The following is a 21442-nucleotide window of genomic DNA, read 5'->3' as shown; positions in this document are numbered from 1 at the left end:
ATATGCTTTAGCAAAAAGGAAAGTTTGAAGCCTAATCTTGAAAGTAGAGATAGTGTCTGTCTCCCGAATCCAAACTGGAAGCTGGTTCCACAGAAGAGGGGCCTGAAAACTGAAGGCTCTGCCTCCCATTCTACTTTTAAATACTCTAGGAACAGCAAGTAGGCCTGCAGAGCGAGAGCGAAGTGTTCTAATAGGGTGATATGGAACCCCGACTTAAGAAATCAATTCATTCCAGAGGGTCTTTCATAACTCAAAATTTTCGTAAGTCGAAGCACCTTTTTCCATCTTTTTTTGAGTGAGGCGATGCTGGCTGAAGACGAAGTTCTTGGTGGAGGAGGAGGAGGTGGCAGAGGTGGTGGAGGCTGAAGAAAGCATACGTATGCATGCATACGTACGTGTAGATGTACATAACATTATGGAATTTATTTCTAAACATTAAAACTAAAACTTACATTTACGTTAATTAATGTACGTACATACACTGTGCAATGATATTTTTTTAAACTTGTATAATTTTTTTTAATTTTCTATTTTTTTTTATTTTCTATTTTCTATTTCTTTTGTGCATTTTTATGTTTTTTAACTAATCACTACTGCTACCCTAACCCTATCACTTTTCGCCTTCTTAGGCGCACTTTCACCTGAAGGTTGACTTGTTGCTGGCCTCTTTGTGAAAAATCTATCTAAAGACGTCTGTCTCTGTCTACTTTTCAAAATGGATCTGAAGTGGGAGAGGCAGACGTCACTAAAATGCTCTATAGCACAAATGGTAAAGTTCTTTTCAGGGTGATTTTTATCAACAAAATCGGCCACCCCCTGAAAATCGCGGAGAATGTCCTTGATGGTATGATGGCCTCCTCCTCCTCCTCCTCGCTGAATTGTTGCTGTACTGATGAGTGCTGCATCGCCTCCAACTCTTGCAGCTCTGCCATTGACAGCTCCTCTTGATGTTCATGCACAAGGTCGTTTATATCCTCCTCGTCGACCTCCAGTCCCAGGGCGGTGCCAAGATTTACGATCTCCTCAACCTCGACTTCTGGTTGAGGTTCCCCCTCCTCCTCTTCCTCCTCCCCTTCCTCAAAGTCTTCAAAATCTCGAGGGGCAACAGCATCAGGCCACAGCTTCCTCCAAGCAGAATTTAGCGTTCGACGACTCACCTCCCGCCATGCCAAAGAAATCAACTTGAGGTATGCAACGATGTCGAAATGATTTTTCCAAAATTCCCTGAGGGTGAGCTGCGTACTCTCTGTTATGTTGGAACACCGTTTGAACATGTGTTTCGTGTACAGTTTCTTAAAATTAGAGATCACTTGCTGGTCCATGGGCTGGAGGAGAGGGGTCGTGTTGGGAGGGAGGAAGAGAACCTTGATGAACGAGAACTCCTCCAGGATGTCGTCCTCGAGGCCAGAGGGGTGGGCGGGAGCGTTATCGATGATCAGCAGGCAGTTCATGGGGAGATCGTTCTCCTCGAGGAACTTCTTGACAGCAGGGGCAAAGACCAAGTTGACCCATTCGACAAAGAACTGTCGGGTCACCCAGGCCGTGGGGTTGGACCTCCACATAACCTCGAGCCTCTCCTTTAAAATTTTGTGTTGCTTGAAGGCACGCGGATTTTCTGAGTGGCAGACTAGGAGTGGCTTGACCTTAGAGTCCCCACTGGCATTAGCACACAGGGCAAGGGTAAGACCAGGGGTCTGCAACCTTTTACACCCAAAGAGCCACTTGGACCCGGTTTCCACGCAAAAGAAAACACTGGGAGCCGCAAATACTTTTTGACATCTAAAATGAAGATAACACTGTATATATATTGTTTTTTTTACCTTTGTGTGAACAACTAAGGTGTGCTGCTTATGAAATCCATGAAGTGCTACAGAGAAAATTACATTTTATTTATGTAATCAACACATTTTGAACTCTTAAAGAAATATAACAAAAGCAAAGACACCCAGCTGAACTAAAATGATCCATGTAGCAAACAAAAACTGTTGTGAGCCGCCACCCTTATATCACCTTTGGGCTTTTGGAGCCTTGACCTGACTTTTAAAAAATAATTGGTAAAAAAGCTCTATGCTGCTGAAAAATTGAAAATAGATATTTGCAAAATTCTGCCTAAATATGTATTTTACCTGGTTAATGCGTGCGGCGGGGGCGTGGTCTGCAGCACCGCTGCAGGGAAGGCGGACGCACCTGAGCGGCACCCGCAATCACGCCTCGCCGCCTTAAAGTCTGCGCTATCTGTGCTGTTGTGTTGGTGGTGTGTGTCGGGCTGTGAGCTGCGAAGCTACAGCCGGCTGTATGCGTACAGCAACCGCGTGTGAAAAGCGCGTTCATGCAAACATCATCGGGTCTGCCGTGGTATGTTTACAATGGGACTTCTGCTCCTGAACCTCTGCGCACAGCGTCTGCTAATCGGTGCTGTGCGAAGTCAGTTTACGCAGGACTGTAAGCTGTCATCTGTCGTCTGTGAGGCGTGAGCAGTGTTTGTCTTTAACATAGTTCACGGTGCAGCTGCTGACATAATGTGGATCCGAAGATCCATAATTGGCCTACCCGGGGTTGAAAGTCTCGATAAATGCACGGTGTTTCGGCGGGAATACCGGCTTCCGCGAGTGTGACGCTTATATTGAGCGAGGAAAAAATAATAGAATATAATTTTATATTTATATTTCAATATCACAATAATCTTCCAATTTAGAACTACAAGTTTAAAAGAACTAACATAAATAAAATACACTTCAGCGAAATACTTCTAATTTATTTTCCCAAACCACGCGGAGCCGCACTATAAGGACTAAAGAGCCGCATGCGGCTCCGGAGCCGCGGGTTGCCGACCCCTGGGTAAGACGGTCCTTCATGGGCTTGTGGCCTGGCATCTTTTTTTCCTCCACGGTGATGTACGTACGCCGCGGCATTTTTTTCCAGAAGAGGCCGGTCTCATCACAGTTGAATACCTGCTGGGGGATGTAGCCTTCTTGATTTATGAGTTCCTCAAATTTTTTTAAAAATTCTTCAGCCACCTCTTGATCGGAACTCGCTGCCTCACCGTGACGCACAACGGAGTGGATGCCAGTCCTCTTCTTGAACCGATCAAACCACCCATGCGATGCCCTGAACTCTGGGGGGGTTGGGGGTGCCTCCTGCGAAGACGTCGATGCCGTTGGCTGCTCATCAGAAGCTGCCTTACTTACTAAATCATTATAAATTGAGGACGCCTTCTCGCAAATGATCATCTCTGTGAGGGTATCGCCAGTCCTTCCCTTGTCTTTAATCCAAACAAGGAGAAGCCTTTCCATCTCGTCGTGTATGGGGGTCCTCCTTTTGGACATGACAGTGGTGCCCATTGAAGGTTTAGCTGCTCTGATGACTTCTTTTTGTTTTAGAATTGTTCCTATGGTCGAAGGATTTCGGCCATACTCGCGTGCAATATCACTAAGTTTCACACCTCGTTCATATTTATCAATAATTTCTCTCTTTGTTTCCATCGAGAGGCCTTTACGCTTCTTCTTTTCACTCGAATCACTTGCAGAAAGTTTTTTCGGCCCCATTATGAATGAACGATAGGCTAATTGCTAACTGCAACAACAATACGTCTTTCACGTGGAACAGCGAAACGCAAGTACGAAAGCCAAGGGGTTATCACATGATTCGGAAGGCATTGTGGGCATTCTGGGCTCAGCCAATCAGAGCCAGCGGATTTCGTTACGCAGGTATTTTGCTGTACCACGGGCAGAAGTATTGCCGTTAGGTGCCTTCGTAACTTGAATTTTTAGTTAAATGGGGTCCTCGTAAGCCGGGTTTCCACTGTAGCTTAATCTCAAAATTTAATTTGATGCCCAATGTAGGTAAATTATTGGTTTCTAAATGTTATGGAGCCATCTGCCACCAGATGGCGCATCACTGTTGAGAAACGTCATAAAACTGTTAATCTAGGCTGGACAGCCGCCCTGCCATAGCAATAAGGTGAAGAATTCTGTCATTCAGGAGTGTTTCAGACTACACCCGCTACTCCTGTTCACTTTCCACATCGAAAGGTGATGGCTAAGGCTGTTGCCTCCTAGGTAAGGTGTTACGACTGGGCATGTCCTACTGCGAGGAGGCCCCGGCGTTGACCTACAAATCGCTGGAGAGATTATGTCTAACAGCTGGCCTTGGAAAGGCTCGATGTTTCCCCGGATAAGCTGTAGGAGGTGGTGAGCGGGAAGTCTGGGTTTCCCTGCTGGTGTGCCCACGACCTGACTTCAGATAATGTAGCCGGATGGGCTACTCGCCTTTCTTTTTCTCTCTCTCTCGCTCGCTCTACCGCCCTCGCTCTCTCCTGCGCTCGCTCTCTTGGCTGCGCAACTGGGTTAATTGGGAACCCACCTGAATATTGATTGCAGGGTGGCGTCAGCCTGTATAAAGTTAAGCCGGTGTTTTCCTGGATCATTCCTCCCGTGCGTTTGACAAAAAGCAGCAGTCAATGCTGGCAAACCGCAACAGATTGATCAGCAAGTGAGTAGATCATATGACAGCTACAGGTAGGCTCTCGCTTAACCTCCGATTCCCTCCGAGTACCGGAATTTGTATTAATATAGTTTTGCGGCCCTGTTGTAGCGCGGCCGTTTCTGTTTAACTCCAGCGTTGCGGAGAGAGGTGCACTGGAAAAAAAAGTTCTTTCACTTTACTTGATTTTATTGTGTACATCGGTCCCACATAATATGAATAAGTATGACTGACTTAATTTTCCACTTTCCCTCAAGTAATTAATGCTTGTCAAATCAAAGTATTTTATTTACATCAGATTACTTTAAAAAATCATGTTTGATGTACATACTATTTATTTGTTACCATAATATCAATGGCATAATGTCAATATATTTTAATGTTTAACACCAACTTATTTTTGATTGCCAGTGGTATGCAATGATATTGTGTAATGTAAACACATTGCAATTATGTTCCTGCAACACAAATTATGGCTTTAAATCCTACTTAATTTTTTCAATTGAAATATTAACTGATCATTATTGACAAAAAAGGCAAAGACTGTGAGTGCTGCTGAACAATTCACCTTTATTAAACTGTAACAGCAGTGAAAGCAGCAAGCTGCCATGAACAACCCCAAAATCACATCAATATAAACTTGTTAACACATTTTTAAAGATAGCCTGCAGAAATAACTAAAAGAAAAATTTAAAACATTTGCAAATATTTCACAAAAAACTGACCTTAGCAGCAAATAAAAGAAAGTGCTTATAGATGATCCTGTCATCTCTTACATATAACATTTGTATTAATTACACAATTGAAAATTTAAACTAAATTAAAACTACCTGAAAAAAGCAACACGCTTTTATGAATAAACAGATTTACACAAATATAACTTGTGTATTATTTGACAACAGTTTCAGCTTCTGTACAAGTATTTACCTGTACAAGATTTCAACTAAGTTGAGCCTTAAATGACATTGTTACATAACTAATACCAAACACCTACATGAATCTTAATCTTCCTTTTTAACATGTAAGCAGGACATTAAGGTTGACTCAGAACATATTGCTAAAAATCGTCAGTAAATATTTCTTACAACATAATACCAGAAGGAAAAATCTTCCTGCATTGCAGTCACATGAGGGGAAAGCAATAAAAAGATAAGCAGTATAACGTTACTGAACACAAAATGAAAAACTGCAAAGAATTGCAGAAGTGCTGTCTTTGACTTCTTGCTTAACTTTAGAGAGTTTAGCTCCATCCAGTTCCATGAAAACCTTCTGGAAAACGTCAAAGGTGTACCGGAGGTCAGCAGGGTAGGTAAGGTTTAATGCATACATGAGTCCAAATAGCATTATCACAGCAAACGCTACATTATCCAAATTCTTCGCCACCCTGATGCCTGCAAGGACAACTCTTGTTCTTCTGCTGAAGCTTGCTCTTTAAGAAGACAAATTCGAACAGTGGTGTCTTCAACAGTCTCATTGATGGCACATTCTTCCATGCCCTGTAAAAAAAGAAGCCATGTTAGTCATTTCATGCCAAGTAAGTAATATGACACACTGTGGAAAGTCAGAAAAAAAAAGAAAGAAAAAAAAGACAAGTACATACCACATACTCCCGGATAAGCATGCCAGGGTCTTCACCCATGTAGATACACACTCCCTTGACACACTCACGTCCAGCATCAACATCTTCACACTGAAATGAAATGTATATAATTAGCATCTTCATTCAGCCCTTGTCCTTGATTTAAGTTTTAATAGTGTACTTTACATGAATGTTTTTAAAGTAAAGGCACACAAATTAATAATAGGTTTACTGGCAATTAATAATAAGTTGACAAAGTGAAGGTTAAAAAAAACCAAGCAGATGTAAAAATACAAAATGAGAGAATTTATCATGGGAAAACATTTGAAATCTTCCACAATTATAAAGTTGAATCCAAAGAGGATCATGTTAAGTGAGTGGTGAGGCTTTATCACTTACATTATCCATTTGTGCCACAATTCTTTCCAGTATTAGTCCAAGCTCTCCTCTTCTGTTGACCAACTTCCCCAGGTTGTCCAAGTGAAGATCCAGCTGAGCCAGGAACTTTGTTTGAGGGGGGATGGTGGCAATTCTCTTAAACTCAGCGTTGATCTGAAAACATGAGCACAGAGGAATGAGCTTCAAAGGTTTAATACCTGGAAGAAGGCTGCAATCACTAATGCTGAAGAAATGGGCTGTCAAACAACAACTGTTCCTTAACCATTTTAGGCTAATACCACAAGAACACCGTGTATGAGGCCAACCTTACCTCATGGAAGTCAAATAGAGCAGGCCATCTTGCCATGAAAGCCTCCACCATTGGTGCATCACGAACAACTTCATGTCTTCTGTATGAAAAAGTCTCTTCCATCTTGAGTTTCACCAACTCTGTTACTCTTTTTATGTCCATGTGGTGGGCTTTGACATGTCAATAGCTTTAAGAGTCCCTTTGTCTGCTACTTCTGAAACTGAGGTAAGATTAAGAAACTCATTCCCAAACAAGGAATCCATAAACTGAAGTCCAAAACTGCCCTGAAGACCACACTGTCTCTTGACTTCAACAATGAGATCCTCAGTTGATTCGGGCGCTCCATTAGAGAGTGATCCTTCGACAGGTTCCGTCAGCCAAGACAGTCTTTAGGACCACAGGACTCTGTAGGCAAAAAAGAATTACATATCAGAGATTCAGAAAGAATCATTTCAGTTTAGTTTTCATACAGCTATCCATACCCAATAGTCAAAGTTATAAAGATCAGACAAAAACAAGAAGAATTTATCTAATGAAATACATGCGACTGAACCTATTACACTTATAGAAATAAAAGGTGTTCAGATATGTCTTTTTAAAGTCACAATGTGGACTGATCCAATCTTATAGTCAACCAATGGATAAGTATCAAGGAGTTAACAGATTGAAACGAGAGTGAATATTCTTGTGGATACTGGGCTGAGCTCAAAAGCTCTGTCGTGCTCTCTGTACCAGCCACCAAGCTCTCTAGAATATGCTGTGGTACAATGCAGATATGGTTTTTCAGTATTCTGGCAATCCACCTGCTGCGCTTTGGGCCAGTACCATTCCCTTTCTATAAGTTATGCCCGTTAATGTCACACACTGTCCAAGGTTGACCTCTAGAATGTCAGGGAATATGTACCTAATGACTTAAGCTTTCTCCTCTTTAAGCAAATCCACTAGAAAGGCCGATACAGCTGAGACCTCTAATTCAGACTTGCCAAGAGATGGGGAGTTTAGATGGTAAGCTATCATCATCTGATGTTTTGACTTCTGTGATCATAAAGGTAAAAATTCCACCATCACAAAAAACATTAATTTTAATTGAAAAAAAAGGTATTCCAGTCCAGAAGAGCATTAATGGTATCTTTAAAGTACCAATCTTTCTCTCATTTATACATAATGTTTTGAGAAGCAGCTCACATATGTTCCACACAAAGTAGAAAAAAAAAGGGGGGGAAAAGGGTCCTAATTTTTGTTAGGACAATGTTGGAAAATTCACAATACATCACTTAATAAACTTATCTCCTTGTAGATATCTGCTGTATTATTTGGGCTTGACCAATAGAATAGTCAGTAAGTGACACTTCACCTAAAACAATGACTAAATGGAAAAATGATTTGGCATTTATGGGCACAGGTTCTTAAACCCACGTCTAAGGTGGCAGGATCCTTATTATAACTTGAGTGCGTGTCAGCAGCAAGAATTAAGGTATGGCACTGTGGCGCTCCCAGCTTCTTAAACTCTGACGGTTACAGCCAGACTAATTAGCCACTGTAGCCATAACTAGCACAAGTAACACAAACACTATTGCGCTCTCTCAGTGACGTTTTAACTTGCTAAGCCATCAAAAACGCCAGTGCTCTCTGTCACAGAAATAAATTCCATATCCGACCGACAACAGCTGCTTTCTCCCGACTATGTGCAATTTGTTACTATTTTTCAGCTTTAGCCACGAAGCTAATACCAACTTTAGCTAGCACTGTAAAAACAACATGTAGATGCATTACAGATTACTTTTCATATAGCATGCACTACAACAATTCTGTGAAAACGTACCTAACTAAAACAAATGTATTTAGATTACTTACCTTCTCAGTATGCCTGACTCAGTGGCAAAGGTTGCATGTGGCTAAACAGTCTTCCAGAATCTGGCGGTCAATTGCGCTCTCCTTAAATTATGTTGTTGTCTTATTGGATAAGACTCTAGGTCTTATTATCCAATCATATTTAGTTGTTGTCTTTGAATATATTGCATCATTTCCGGTTGTGATCAAACATGATTACAATGGTTTTAGTATTCTAATTTAGTCACTTTAAATCAATGCAAGAAAAATGAGTAGTCTCAGTATTGTTTATAATCAAGTAAATTGTACTTTATTCAATCATGTAAATAAGAGAAACATGAAAGGCTTGTGTAGAATTAACTAAATTCATTTGTGCAAATTCAAAAGCCTGCAAATTCCCATTTTTTCAGTGTGCTTGAGTTATCTCCACCAGTGAAAGTATAGCGCCTCCAGTCCTGGGGTAAGCAGTTAAAACTACTTTTATTAGCATTCACAGCTACAAGAGGCTAAGGTTACATTTATCTGTTGTTTTAGGGTTTGATTGCTGCCTTCACCTCTCCGTGGCAAATCGCCCAACCTTAATTGGAGAATCAAGACGCCTGCCTAGTCACCGTTTGAGGGCTCCTCCTCGGTGGAGCTGCTGTCTTGTCTTGTCTTGTCGTGAAACTGTTTTTATTAAGTAGGCTTACCTTTTTCTGGTTCGCCTGGTTTTATTCTATTTTATTCTGGATTGTTGCTTGTACCCACGCCTCTGTTATCGGGCTGGAGCGATCCTCTGCCCGAGTGTCGTGCAACTGCCTCAGTTGCTGATCTCAGCCTGTGGGAAGCCAGACCGGCTTGTGATCGAGGCCTGGACAATTATCACCAGCACGAATTGTAGTTGACTCGTGGGGTGCAAGCCTTCCAGTTTGGGGTGCGTGTGTGTGTGCATGTGTGATTTTATTAAAGCTATTAAAGATTGAAGTTTTAGTTTTTATGATATGTAGCGAGCCTGACGCTCAGTGTCCTTTTATTCTTTTAACGTATTGCTCTGTTTTATTTCAGTGAACGGAGGACGTGCCAGTGGCCCTGGGACCTCAGGTGGTGGGTCGTTTTCACACTTTCCTTTGTACAGCACTGGGTGCCGGCTGTAGTGATTTTCTTTTTGTGTGATTTTCTTTTGGGTCCGCGGCTGCTGGTAAGTCCAAGTTCCATGATTGTTTTATTGTACTTTTAGGACACTGTCAACAACGACGCTACATTTTATTTTCTTAATATTTTACTCTTTATTTCTTTTACTATAAATAAAACTGTTAATATTTGAGCCATCCTGCCTCTATGTGCATCCTTGAATCTGTGCGGCCTCTTTTATCCACTTTTAGTTATTTTTCTTAAATATATATTTCCTAGGGGTGAAATTCCCCTAGGTGGCGTCGTCGTTTATTAGTTCTTTATCTAACCCTGCCGACCACTTGGTCACAATAAGGAGAAGAAAATGGCTGGATGATTTATTGTTTGTATTTTAGATTTTAACTTTTATTGATTTTAACTTTTATGAATTTTCAAACGGCGTGGATCATTCACAATGCATGGCACAATGCGCAACCCTTTCCAGTCACAATTTATGAGTTTTTTGCATGTTGATGTCAGAGGCTAGTTGTGTGGCTGACTCTTTAACTCTGTTGCAATAATGTAATATTGGAGTATGCTGCTGCAGCCTCTTCCTTAAATCAATCAGACCACCAGTCCTGCCACTTCTCTTCTGGGCTTACTTAAGGAGTTGCTTGTAAGCATCGTAGAGAATCACCAAGACGTTGTCTGACTGTCTGAAATATGGCCATGTTACCAATAAGAATCCTTCACATTGCTGCACACTTGGGCAGGAGTGTTACTGCCCCTTGATGAAAGCTTATGTATTGATGGCACTTGGGGAGGACATTTCTGATGTTACAGTCGTTAAAATTAACAGAGCATCTAGTTGTGCAGTTTCCTGCTTGCTGATGATGTAAATGGATTCGTTCTTAGATACATTTTCCAAATCAATATTATTTTTATAGTTCCAAATCACAACAACAGTTACCTCAATGTGCTTTATATTGAAAGGTAAAGACAATACAATAATACAAAAAAAACAAACAGAGAAAACCTCAATAATATGACCCCCCCCCCATGAGCAAGCGCTTTTCACTCAAAGCACTTCATACAATTTGCCTTATTCACCCATTAATACAAGTACTTTTTTCTCTGCTTCTTCGACATTCTATGTATCTAATATTCACACACAATCTTCAATGGATGCATCAGAGAGTAACTAGGCATAAGTATCTTGCCCAAAAATATTTGGCATGCAGACTGGAGCAGCCAGTCACCATTCAAAGCCCCCCAGTGAGGTCATGCTAACCCCTGCATCATGGAATATAAACAGCCAATGTCATGGTTCTGAGTCATTTGACCTAGCATTTTGAGTTGTATATTTGTGATTCTTATTGTTATGATTTAGTTTTCTATAATTTAGTATTGAAATTAGTCTTCTTCATGTCCCTGAGTTTATTTGTAATTTCTGGTTTATGTTTTCTTGTCTGTCTTATCCCTGTGTTCCCTGTGGGAGTCTGTCGTGTCCTCTGTGTATGTTTCCTCATTCATGTCCATGTTTGGTCTCCCTCCGTGTCTCTTGCTCCCTCGCTCTCCAGATCCGAGTCACATTTCTTCTTTTTTCCTGTTTCCATGCTCCCCTTCTTGTGGTTCTTGAATTTCCCTTTGTTCATTGTCAGGTCATCAGGTTTTCTTTCCCACCTCCAAGGTTTCATGTTCTCAGTTTATCTAATGCAGAAGCTTTGAAGAGAATAAATAACAAGGAAAGAAGATCAGACAAAGAACAAGGAACAGACATTGGTAGAGGGACAGATGAGAAAAGCAATTATCAGCCTGGAATACAAATGGATAAACTTGCACTGTTTTTAGCAAATGTAATTAATTGTTCAGAACAAGACAAAACAAAAACAGAAATGAACAAAATAATAGTAAAAGCAACAGCAAAGTTCTTCAACATGAAGGATTTGTCTTGGGAGAAACGTGCAGATAGAACAGCATTAAAAGCTTTATATATAGATCTCAGTAGATCAGGTCTGGATTATGAGTGTCTTGTTTGCGACTCACCTGTCTGGCATCACACTCCTCTGGATTTCCACCGTCTCACCTGCCTGTCCTCCTGCCCACCGGTTTCTTTACTCCTGGAAAACAGTTTGGAAGTTGCTTTCTCCTGGACACTCACTCAGATTCCCTCCCCTCATGTCCACTCGCCTGTAGATTCAAGTAAGACACTCATCAGGCCTGTGTTACTTAGTTTTCTAATTTCCTCCCCTCCGATCATTGTTCTCTCCTTTGTTGTAGTGACTTTTCCCCAGAGACTCATTATCACTTGCACGGCTGAACTAGAGCTCTTAGATTCACACCACATTACCATAATTGTAAATGCATAATAAACTAGTGAAAAGCAATTCTTGCCTCTGCACTGTCTCACATTCAGGTCCACGCTCTCTCTGTATGACCACCTGACCATAACAGCCCTAACTATATGCTTTAGCAAAAAGGAAAGTTTTATCCCTAATCTCAAAACTAGAGATAGCGTCCATCTCCTGAATCCAAACTGGAAGCTGGTTCCACAGAAGAGGGGCCTGAAGACTGAAGGCTCTGCCTCCCATTCTACTTTTAAATACTCTAGGAACAACAAGTAGGCCTGCAGTGCGAGAGCGAAGTGCTCTAATAGGGTGATATGGTACTACAAGGTCATTAAGATAAGATGGGGCCTGATTATTTAAGACCTTTAGGACATCCTGATAATAATGAATTACAGTAGTCCAACCTAGAAATAATAAATGCATGAACTAGTTTTTCAGCATCACTCTGAGACAGGATATTTCTAATTTTAGAGAGAGTGCACAATATCTCTGGTGTTTGCTCTCTGTAGTACTCTACTCTGTAGAGTATCATTTCCTGTTCCTCTTTCAAGACACAGTGTTGTTTTTGTGTAGCTTATTTGCATAGCCAATTTAATTACACTTAGAGATAACTTCTTATATCATAGTGTAATCTTTACGTGCTTCATCTGAAGCACACTCTGTGTATTCACTCACTAATTTATAGTCACAGTATTCACTTACTGTTTCTTTAGGGTTTTCCTAGCTAAGCTTAGCTCATAGCCAACTTGCTAGCACCATGGCTACTTCACCTGTCCCTCCTGCACTTTCCTGCTCATTGTGTCAGATGTTTAGTTACTCCTCTGCCTCCTTTAGCAGTAATGATACTTGCAATAAATGTAGCCTTTTTGTAGCTCTGGAGGACAAGATCACTGAATTGGAGACTCAGCTTCGCTTCACTTTTCCCCATTCAGCAATGCACCCACCAGGGATCAAATTCTGGTAATTGGTGATTCTGTTCTGAGACATTTTACGCTAGAGACACCAGCAACCATAGTAATTGTCTTCCAGGGGCCAGAGCAGGTGACACTGAGGGAAATTTAAAACTGCTGGCTAAGGGTAAACGTAAATTCAGTAAAGATATAATTTACGTCGGCAGTAATGACACCCACTTACGTCAATTGGTCGCTAAAATCAATATTGAATCGGTACGTAACTTTGGCAACACAGTGTTGGACTCTTTAGTTTCTCTGGTCCCCTCCCCAATCGGACCAGGAGTGACATGTTTCGCCGCATGTTCTCCTTAAATTGCTGGGTGTCTGAGTGGTGTCCAAAAATGATTTGGGCTTTATAGATAATTGGTAAACTTTCTGTAGGAAACTTGGTCTTGTTAGGAGAGACGGCATCCATCCCACTTTGGATGGAGCAGCTCTCATTTCTAGAAATCAGACAAAAAAAACCTAAACATAAAAAAGCACAAAGAAAGAACAATACAGTATCTACATCAGTGCCAAAGAGTAAAACAGTAAAATGTTGATTATTAAACATTAGGCCTCTCTCTTCCAAGTCTCTGTTGGTACATGAATTAACAATTGATCAACAAATCAATTTACTCTCCCTTACAGAAACCAGCAGGATGATTATGTTAGTGTAAATCAGGGATGGGCAACTCCAGGCCTCAAGGGCCATGTCCTTCAGGTTTTAGATGTGTCCTTGATCCAACCCAGCTGATTTAAATGGCTAAATTACCTCCTCAGCATGTCTTGTAGTTCTCCAGAGGCCTGGTAATGAATTAATCATTTGATTCAGGTGTGTTGACCCAGGGTGAGATCTAAAAACCTGCAGGACACCGGCCCTCGAGGCCTGGAGTTCCTCACCCCTGATCTATCATCCACCTGGGCCTTACACAGAGTTTCTCTCTGGTTTCTCAGAGTTTTCATCTGATTTAGTGCTCAGCTCAGATAAAATAATTATTGTGGGTGATTTTAACATCCATGTAGATGCTTTCAGTTGCTGTGTATTGTTTAAGCCTGTTTTTATTACAGATGCACGAGTTAGAGACCCAATGTGTCTGTCTGTTTCATCCCCAGCCCCTTCTTTTCTCTTTCTTTGTGTCCTTTTTTTTTTTTTCTATCCCCCCCTCCATCCCGTCTCTGCTTCACCATTTTACTGAGAATTTACTCAAAATGTGCACATTTTTATTTCAGAAAAAATGAAACGTTGCAATATTAGTTTAGAACTATTCCTCTCAGAATAACTTTCAAATACATTTTCATTTTACATAAAAAAGTAAGATTTATCGTTCCATAGTTTCATTTGGCAAACATTTTTATTTTATGTTTATCTACAGCTTTGGTGTTCAACAATGCAAAAAAGGGGCCAAGTGCAGAGGGACAGAGTAGCAGTCTTTCCTGAATCAGACGAAAAGTTTACAATACCACCATAATCATCCAAGAGATCAAATCATCACAGAATCACAGTTATAAGACACCTGAGTAACCTAGCAGCAAACAAACATGACACTATAAAGTCTAAACTTGAAATGAGACAATGTATATGTGACTATTTGGGCTGATAGGACTATGAGTGGATTTGTAGGAGTACTAGCCCAATTCATGGAGCTAAATACAAGTTGCCGACAGCTCCAGACAGCTCTTCTGAGTTGCTAACAATTCACAGGGTCACACACTAGGCCGTGAATTAGTGAAAAAATGTAAGAAATATGTGACAACTTTATTTTAAAGCACAAAGTACTTTATCTGTGAAAACACATCAAAAATGAAACAAGCTTTCAGTTTGTTTTCCATCCTCTTCAAGTAGTGAAGATGATGACAACTTGGAAAACTTATCTCTGGAAAGAATTCAGTCAGGAGTTTCAAGGGGACAATCTATCCAGAGCAGCTGTTCACAACAACGACTGCAGTGCTTTGCACATATACTACAGCTTGTTGTGCAAGATGGACCAAAGCAGACACTTAACAGCCACCTCATAAGGATGCTGAATGCAACCCGTCACTTGGTTTGTTTCCTGACAGCACTGCAGAAGTCTTTGCAGACGTTTCTCCAACAAAACTACGCAGCTGCACTTGTGCAAAAACATCACGTCTCTTCTCTGGCTATTGGAAGAAAGTCAACAAGAAAAGGGTGGCCCATGACTCGGTAAAGGCTGAACTTTTTCGCTACATCCAGGTGGCATCTGATGAAAATGAAGTTGACTGTCTGGCATTCTGGAAAAGTAATGACAAGGTCTTTCCAAGACTTTATCATGTAGCTATGAAAATGCTTGCTGTGCCGGCCACTGGTGCATCAGTGGAGCGGGTATTCAGCCATGGAAGTATTATCATGTACCCTCACAGAGCCAGACTTAGCACCAAGACACTGTCACCATTGATATTTCTAAAATGTAACCATTCTGTTTAAAATATTCTAGGACTGATGTTCAACTAGTCAACCTGTTGCAGGCTTGTAATTTTATTTATTTGTTTTATTTTGATATATTTTTATTCTTTGCTGTTCTTGAATAATGCCAAGAATATCATGTTCATTCATTCAGTTTACTACTTTGGCAGCCCTAAAACAACATTTTTGTGATCAGAAGAATGTCAGTTTGCTTCTCAGGCTGCCAAAGCTCTCCTTTGCAGTGCTCCTATACTTGATTGACTCCAGATTTCATTAGCCCATTCAAACTAAAGGTGAATGTTAGTGATCTGTGAGCTGGTACAATTGTAACCCACTGTTAAAAACGTGATTAAAAATATAAATATTGATACTATTGTGATTAAAAATACTCATTTCACAATGGGAACAAAGATTGATGAAAAGCACGTAAATATAGTAAATACTGACAGAAAGCATGAAAACATAAGTTCAATTAATGCGTGGATAAATGGTGTGGAGGCAGGGATTTGTCATTTAGAGTGTTTTTCTTAGATACACTGGGCAACCAATCATTGACTGGTCTGGCCCATGGTCTGATATTCCATCAGCCATTAAGGTCAAGTGTCCCTTCACCAACCTGTGCGTGCTGCTCGGACACCTGTGTGTGCCTTCGTGTACTAGTCAGATACGCCAGATACACAGACGGAGAGAGATCAATTGCTCATGTGGTGAAGAAGCTAACGGGACAGTAGCAGCCTTTTCAGTGAAAGTACTCAGAGAGTCATAGTGAACCCTGAAGGCTGTGAGCCCACGTGAGCACTGGGAAGCCCCGTATAGCATGCGTTGCTTCACATGGTCAGGCTTTTGTCCTTCTCTTGTTTCACTTGGATTGGTTTTAAGAACCTGAGAAGATTAAAGGATCCCTTTTCCAGTACTGGATGGCGATCCCCAGCCCAAAGAGCCGGATGAACTGGTACATTCTAACCCAACTGGTTACAAAGACGCAGAACATTGGACATGACGCACTAAATTCACTTTAAAAAGGACACAAAGGCAATATAACATTAGCTATTTATTTTATTTTATTTTAGTTTCAAAAAACGCGCGCTACTTTTGTTTAATTGTGCACAACTTACTAAACTTTTATAATTGTTAATAAATGCTATTTCGTTTTCCATACCTATTGTGTGCAAGTCCTCTGTTGTCAGACACCCTTGGCTCCTTCGAATCTCGAACCTGTCTGATCTGGCCCATATTTCCCTTCTGTCCTCGTGCTGTGGTTTAAAGTAAATATACTGCATGCAAAGAAGGCACAAAGTAGCCCTAGCAGGACTTACATGTCCACTACTAGTGTTACACCACTACTACACAGTGGTCCTGTAGAAGAATGATCATGGCATTAACTATCCAGTCTGTAAGTGTTCAAAAAATTTCAAAATACACCAGGTGTTCCTTGACTCCAGCTCTGTTCTGTTGTGTTCAGAGAACCATTGTATTCTCTGAACACAATCTTCTTTCTTTTTCCCCCCTTTGGATACAAAACAGCAACTAAAGCCACATGCATTGGTCTTTGTTACTCTACGATTTCAACTTTAAAGTTTGCTATACGGAAGGATTAGAAAACATCATGACTGTGCCTCTGTCATTCTTTTAGGGGACCAACTTTTTTATTTTTGATTGGGTAGAAATTATCCATATTTGCTTACATTTTTGGCTTCTCACACTAGAGTGTATGGGTGTGTGGAGCTCTTTTTCCTTCCTTCTAGATGTGTGCATGTGTATGTTGGCTGTTGAATCAGAATCTGAATCAGATTCACTTTTATTGCCAAGTTTGAACAGAAACAAGGAATTTGTTGCAGTGTCATGGTACAAAAAAAGAAACGAAGCCAAAAAAACAACAACAACTGTGGTACAGTAATAGAATATGTGGTGTGTGTATACATATTAAAATAATTAAAAATGCACACACACACACACACACACACACACACACACACACACACACACACACACACACACACACACACACACACACACACACACACACACACACAAGGAATATAACTAGCTAGAGATATGGAATACAATTAGAAAATAAGAATAAATATGTACAATTATGAGCGGTGGGAGCACAAAATATAGATAGGACATGATGTGTTAGTGGTTGGCAGCAGTCTTACTTGCTCATCTCTGTGTCCTGAAAAAGTCTTGTAGAAAAGGCAGATTGCAGCGAATCACCTTTTTTGCAGATGACAAGCTCCAGTCCGCCTTTGTCCTTGGCAGAGGCAGCAGCGTACCAAATGGTGATGGAGGAGGTAAAGATAGACTGAAAGACGAGGTTGTATTTTTTTCAACAGACAGGTGGAGACTGCCAGTTGGCTGTTTTCATCACTCCAGTCACCTTGCTTTCGTTTTGCTGGCTGAGTTTACAGGGTCCAGACAGAAGAAGGTGAGCAGATTGATTGAATTCATGAGAAACTTTGCCAAATTCCAGTGGTTCTTGACTCTTCTCATTTTCTTTCTGCCTAGCAGCTCAATCTTCGACATCCTTTCCACTATTCCTCATCTATACATGTTGAAACCATCTCAGCCTAAACAGTCTCTTTAACTTTGTCTCTAAAGTGAATAACTTAAGCTGTCTTGCTGATAGATTCATTTTTAATCCTGCCCATCCTGGTTACTCTCAATGAAAGTCTTTCACTGAGAGAAACCAGTATTTTCATCTCTATTCCATTCAATTTATTCATTTTTATTAACACTGCCACATCCAGCTCCATCTCCTATCTTTTTCTCAGTGCAACTGTCTCAAAACCATGTGTCATAGCAGGACTCACTACCACCTATTCCATGCACTGTCTATTACTTTTGTCAGGGACCTGGTTCTGATGACCCAGGGCCCATGAGCAGTTTTGGACTTGTTTATATGTTGCTGGTGTGTACCGTGATTATGTGTTGTGCTAGTATCCCTTGGCTCCCTTTGTACTCTGTGTGTGTGTGTGTGTGTGTGTGCGTGTGTGTGGAGTCCTGGTTTTCCTGGGCCACCAGGCCTGGTGGGTGTGTCCCATTGGGAGGCTGGCCACACCCAAGGAGGAGGAACACACACAACTGCAGCTAATCACGATCGTAGGGGGAGCTGAGTGTGGCTGAGCGCACCTCAACCCTGGATTATTGTGTGACTACCTGTCAGTGTTTTCAGTTTATCAGTGAGTGTTCATCTGTCGCTATTGAGGTGTGTGCTAATGGCTGCCTCCGTGGCTTTTCCAGAAGGAGTGCGGGAACGAGAGGGTAGTGAGCACGAGAATCACAGGAGCGGAGACACGGAGCACAAGCACTGGGAGTAAGACATGGAACAGGAATTGGGGCGCACAGGGATTCTTTATTGTGTAATTATTTACTGCACTGTAAATAAATGCACTGTCTGTATCCAAGAGTCCAGCATTTGGGTCCTGCTTTCCCCACAACCCCACGGTCTGCCAGCGCAGGCATGACAACTTTGGATGGTTGGCCTCTATTAAATCTCATCCACCTTCATTACCTTTATTCCTTCCATCTTCCATTACAATTTCATCCTTGTCATTCACACATTCATTGCATTCTGCCTTGCCTCTATTCACTTTCACTCCTCTTTTCTACAGAGCTTTCAGTACTATACTATGACATATGGTTTTTAGACGGTGACACTGATGAAAACATCCAGCTACATCTTCTAATTATTTCCAGTTTCCGTGATCTGTCATTGATGTAAAAAAAAATTCCATTGAAGCGAACACAACTTTGTGTTCGAAGGCTCTGCATGGATTCCCCAGAAATTGTTTGTAATGCCCGGTGTTGTAGTGTATATTTAGAATAATTCCAGGTCCAGTTAGAGGTTTGGTTATTTAGGCAATGTTTGTGCTGATTTTGTACAATACTTGTATGATATATTTAAACGCTTGTTCCACGTTCAGTTTTGTTAACAATATGAAAGTAAATGGAGTAAGCTGAGACAGCTGATAAAAGCTAAACAGACATATCTATTTAAATCCCATAAATTAATTACAAGGACTAGAATTGAATTATTTTTTTATTTTATTTTATAAGGTTTACCCTAATCTCATACTAACCTGACCAGCCTGCACTCAACTTCCCAATTTTCTACCCTGTGTGAAAGTACTGTCCTAAATATAAAATAACATTTTGTTTTAAATGTTTAGTCAAGTCAAGTCATCCTTATTTATATAGCACATTTAAAAGACATCAAGTGTCGGCCAAAGTGCTGAAAAGAGGAATATAGTAAAAAGAATTAAAATAGATAAAATGAAGACATTATAGAAACATTGTGAGACATCCATATATGTTTGTAAAAAATATGTGTAGATGCAAATATGCACATACGTATACAAAAAAAAAAAGGTTATCTTTGAGGCTATCTTTAGGAACTGTGCATCAGAACAAAAGGAGGTCAACATCCAAAGAATATTCTGAGGAGCTTGGAAAGAAAGCAACTTGCCTTCTTTTTGAAAACATTTCACATCTCATCTAAGAGGATTCTTCAGTTCTAAAAGCAAATGGTGGAGAGTCCCAGCTATTTCAACCCTAGTGAGGGTTGTCCTTTAAGAGGGTTGTTGATTCACTGTTAGTCATGTGCCTCATCACACAAGCCAAGGTGTGAAAAGAGTCATGGGACACTATCACCAGAGGTTTTGGGTGAAAAGCACTGTGAGCCCTTGCCTCACCCTGTCATGTGTCTGTTTTTATGTTTTAGCTTTTCTGTGAAGCACCTTGTGATTTTTGTCTTGAAAGGTGCAATACAAATAAAAATTTACTTACTTACCCTGTCATGTGACCTAATTACATCAAGACCGCATTGTAGATGGCAGACAGTGGGTGTCATAAGCCACCCACTCTGTTCAATGATGGCCACTGCTAGTGGACATAGATGGCCTGTTTTACTTCTCCTTCAAACCATCTGTTTTAAATGCAAACACTAGCAACCTCAAAAGCATGGCCTTTATACTTCAGGTGCAGATGTACAGCTGAATTTTGTCCTGTCGAGGTGGCTCTTCTATTTTGTGTTTATGGATTTTCTGATAAACTTACTGCATAAAGGATGACAATGTTTTTCCGTTTGTCATTCTGTTTTTCTCTGCTTCTCTGTATTCATGTTTCTATGTGGACAGAAAAATACATTTCACCAGTGAAAATACAAAAGCTAATACTTTACCATTTCTAGACTGTGCTGTGGGCATCGAGGAGGACGGAAGCCTCAACATTAAAGTTTATTTGAAGCCCACACACGGACCAGTACCTATTCTTTGACTCCCACCACACTCTAAAATACAAACTTAAGGTAATCAGGACTCTTCAACACTGGGCGGAACACATTCCAAGGCAAAGGGAAGGAAAAGGAAAACACAGCTCTTAAAACATGTGGTTACCCTTGACTCTTCATCAGAGAAGATGCACAGGAAAAAACACCAAAAGACACCAACTAAGCAGAATGTCCTTCAGGAAGAATAAAGAACTATTCCTGAAGAATGGGTGATCAGGCCTTTTTCGTGTTTCAACAGCTCTCTGCACGTATTTCCAAAGTTCCTAGTAAAATATAAATTTTAATAAATAATACCTTTTAATAAATTAATTTTTAGAAATAACTCTTTGTGAATCATTATATTAGTGAAAAAATACCATTTTATGTCTTTCAAATTGAATTCTTGGCTTCTTTTTTGTATATTCAACTAAATGAAACTTATTTGTTATATAAAGTAACAAGACAGAAACAAGTTTTAAAAACTAGTAAGCTTGTGGTTAATTTGTAACTTTCTGTTTTCCAAGAAACTAATTTACAGAAAAGCTTACAGTCTTAGTCTGACAGAATCAAGTGTGAGACTAAGAAGACTATCTGAAATGTCACAGAGCCCTCTAACTAAAGAAAACCATTTAAAAATTATAAACAACAGTCATCCTCCTAAACACCTTAAAGCTGTACTTTAATATTGATAACTGTATATTATATACTGTATATTAATGCTGATAATAATTTGGTCTTATTTGTTAAATTGTTTATATTCTCATACATGTAGCTAGTGTGCATCATACATACATAAATTA

At 40.4% G+C, this 21442-nt stretch overlaps 1 protein-coding gene across 1 annotated transcript; it reads right to left on the bottom strand.

The window, feature by feature from the left end:
* Positions 1-755: 755 nt before the first annotated feature.
* Positions 756-3545, bottom strand: LOC102081365 (tigger transposable element-derived protein 1-like). The gene is made up of 2 exons (XM_019362220.1): positions 2833-3545; positions 756-1656 (listed from the first exon to the last, which is right to left on the bottom strand). The coding sequence occupies exons 1-2, from the start codon at positions 3543-3545 to the stop codon at positions 756-758; spliced, it is 1614 nt and encodes a 537-aa protein (XP_019217765.1).
* Between the last annotated feature and the right edge of the window lie 17897 nt (positions 3546-21442).

Source organism: Oreochromis niloticus, linkage group LG8 (genome assembly GCF_001858045.2).
Source record: "Oreochromis niloticus isolate F11D_XX linkage group LG8, O_niloticus_UMD_NMBU, whole genome shotgun sequence".
In the NCBI taxonomy this organism is placed as follows: Eukaryota; Metazoa; Chordata; class Actinopteri; order Cichliformes; family Cichlidae; genus Oreochromis; species Oreochromis niloticus.
This window is presented reverse-complemented; position numbering and strand designations above follow the sequence as displayed.

Coding starts and splice junctions, on each gene's coding strand:
- LOC102081365 (XM_019362220.1), bottom strand. CDS start 3,545: ATGGGGCCGAAAAAACTTTCTGCAAGTGATTCGAGTGAAAAGAAGAAG. Junction 1,657..2,832: donor AAGGACCGTCTTACCCAGGG/GTCGGCAACCCG, acceptor TGCTAATGCCAG/TGGGGACTCTAAGGTCAAGC.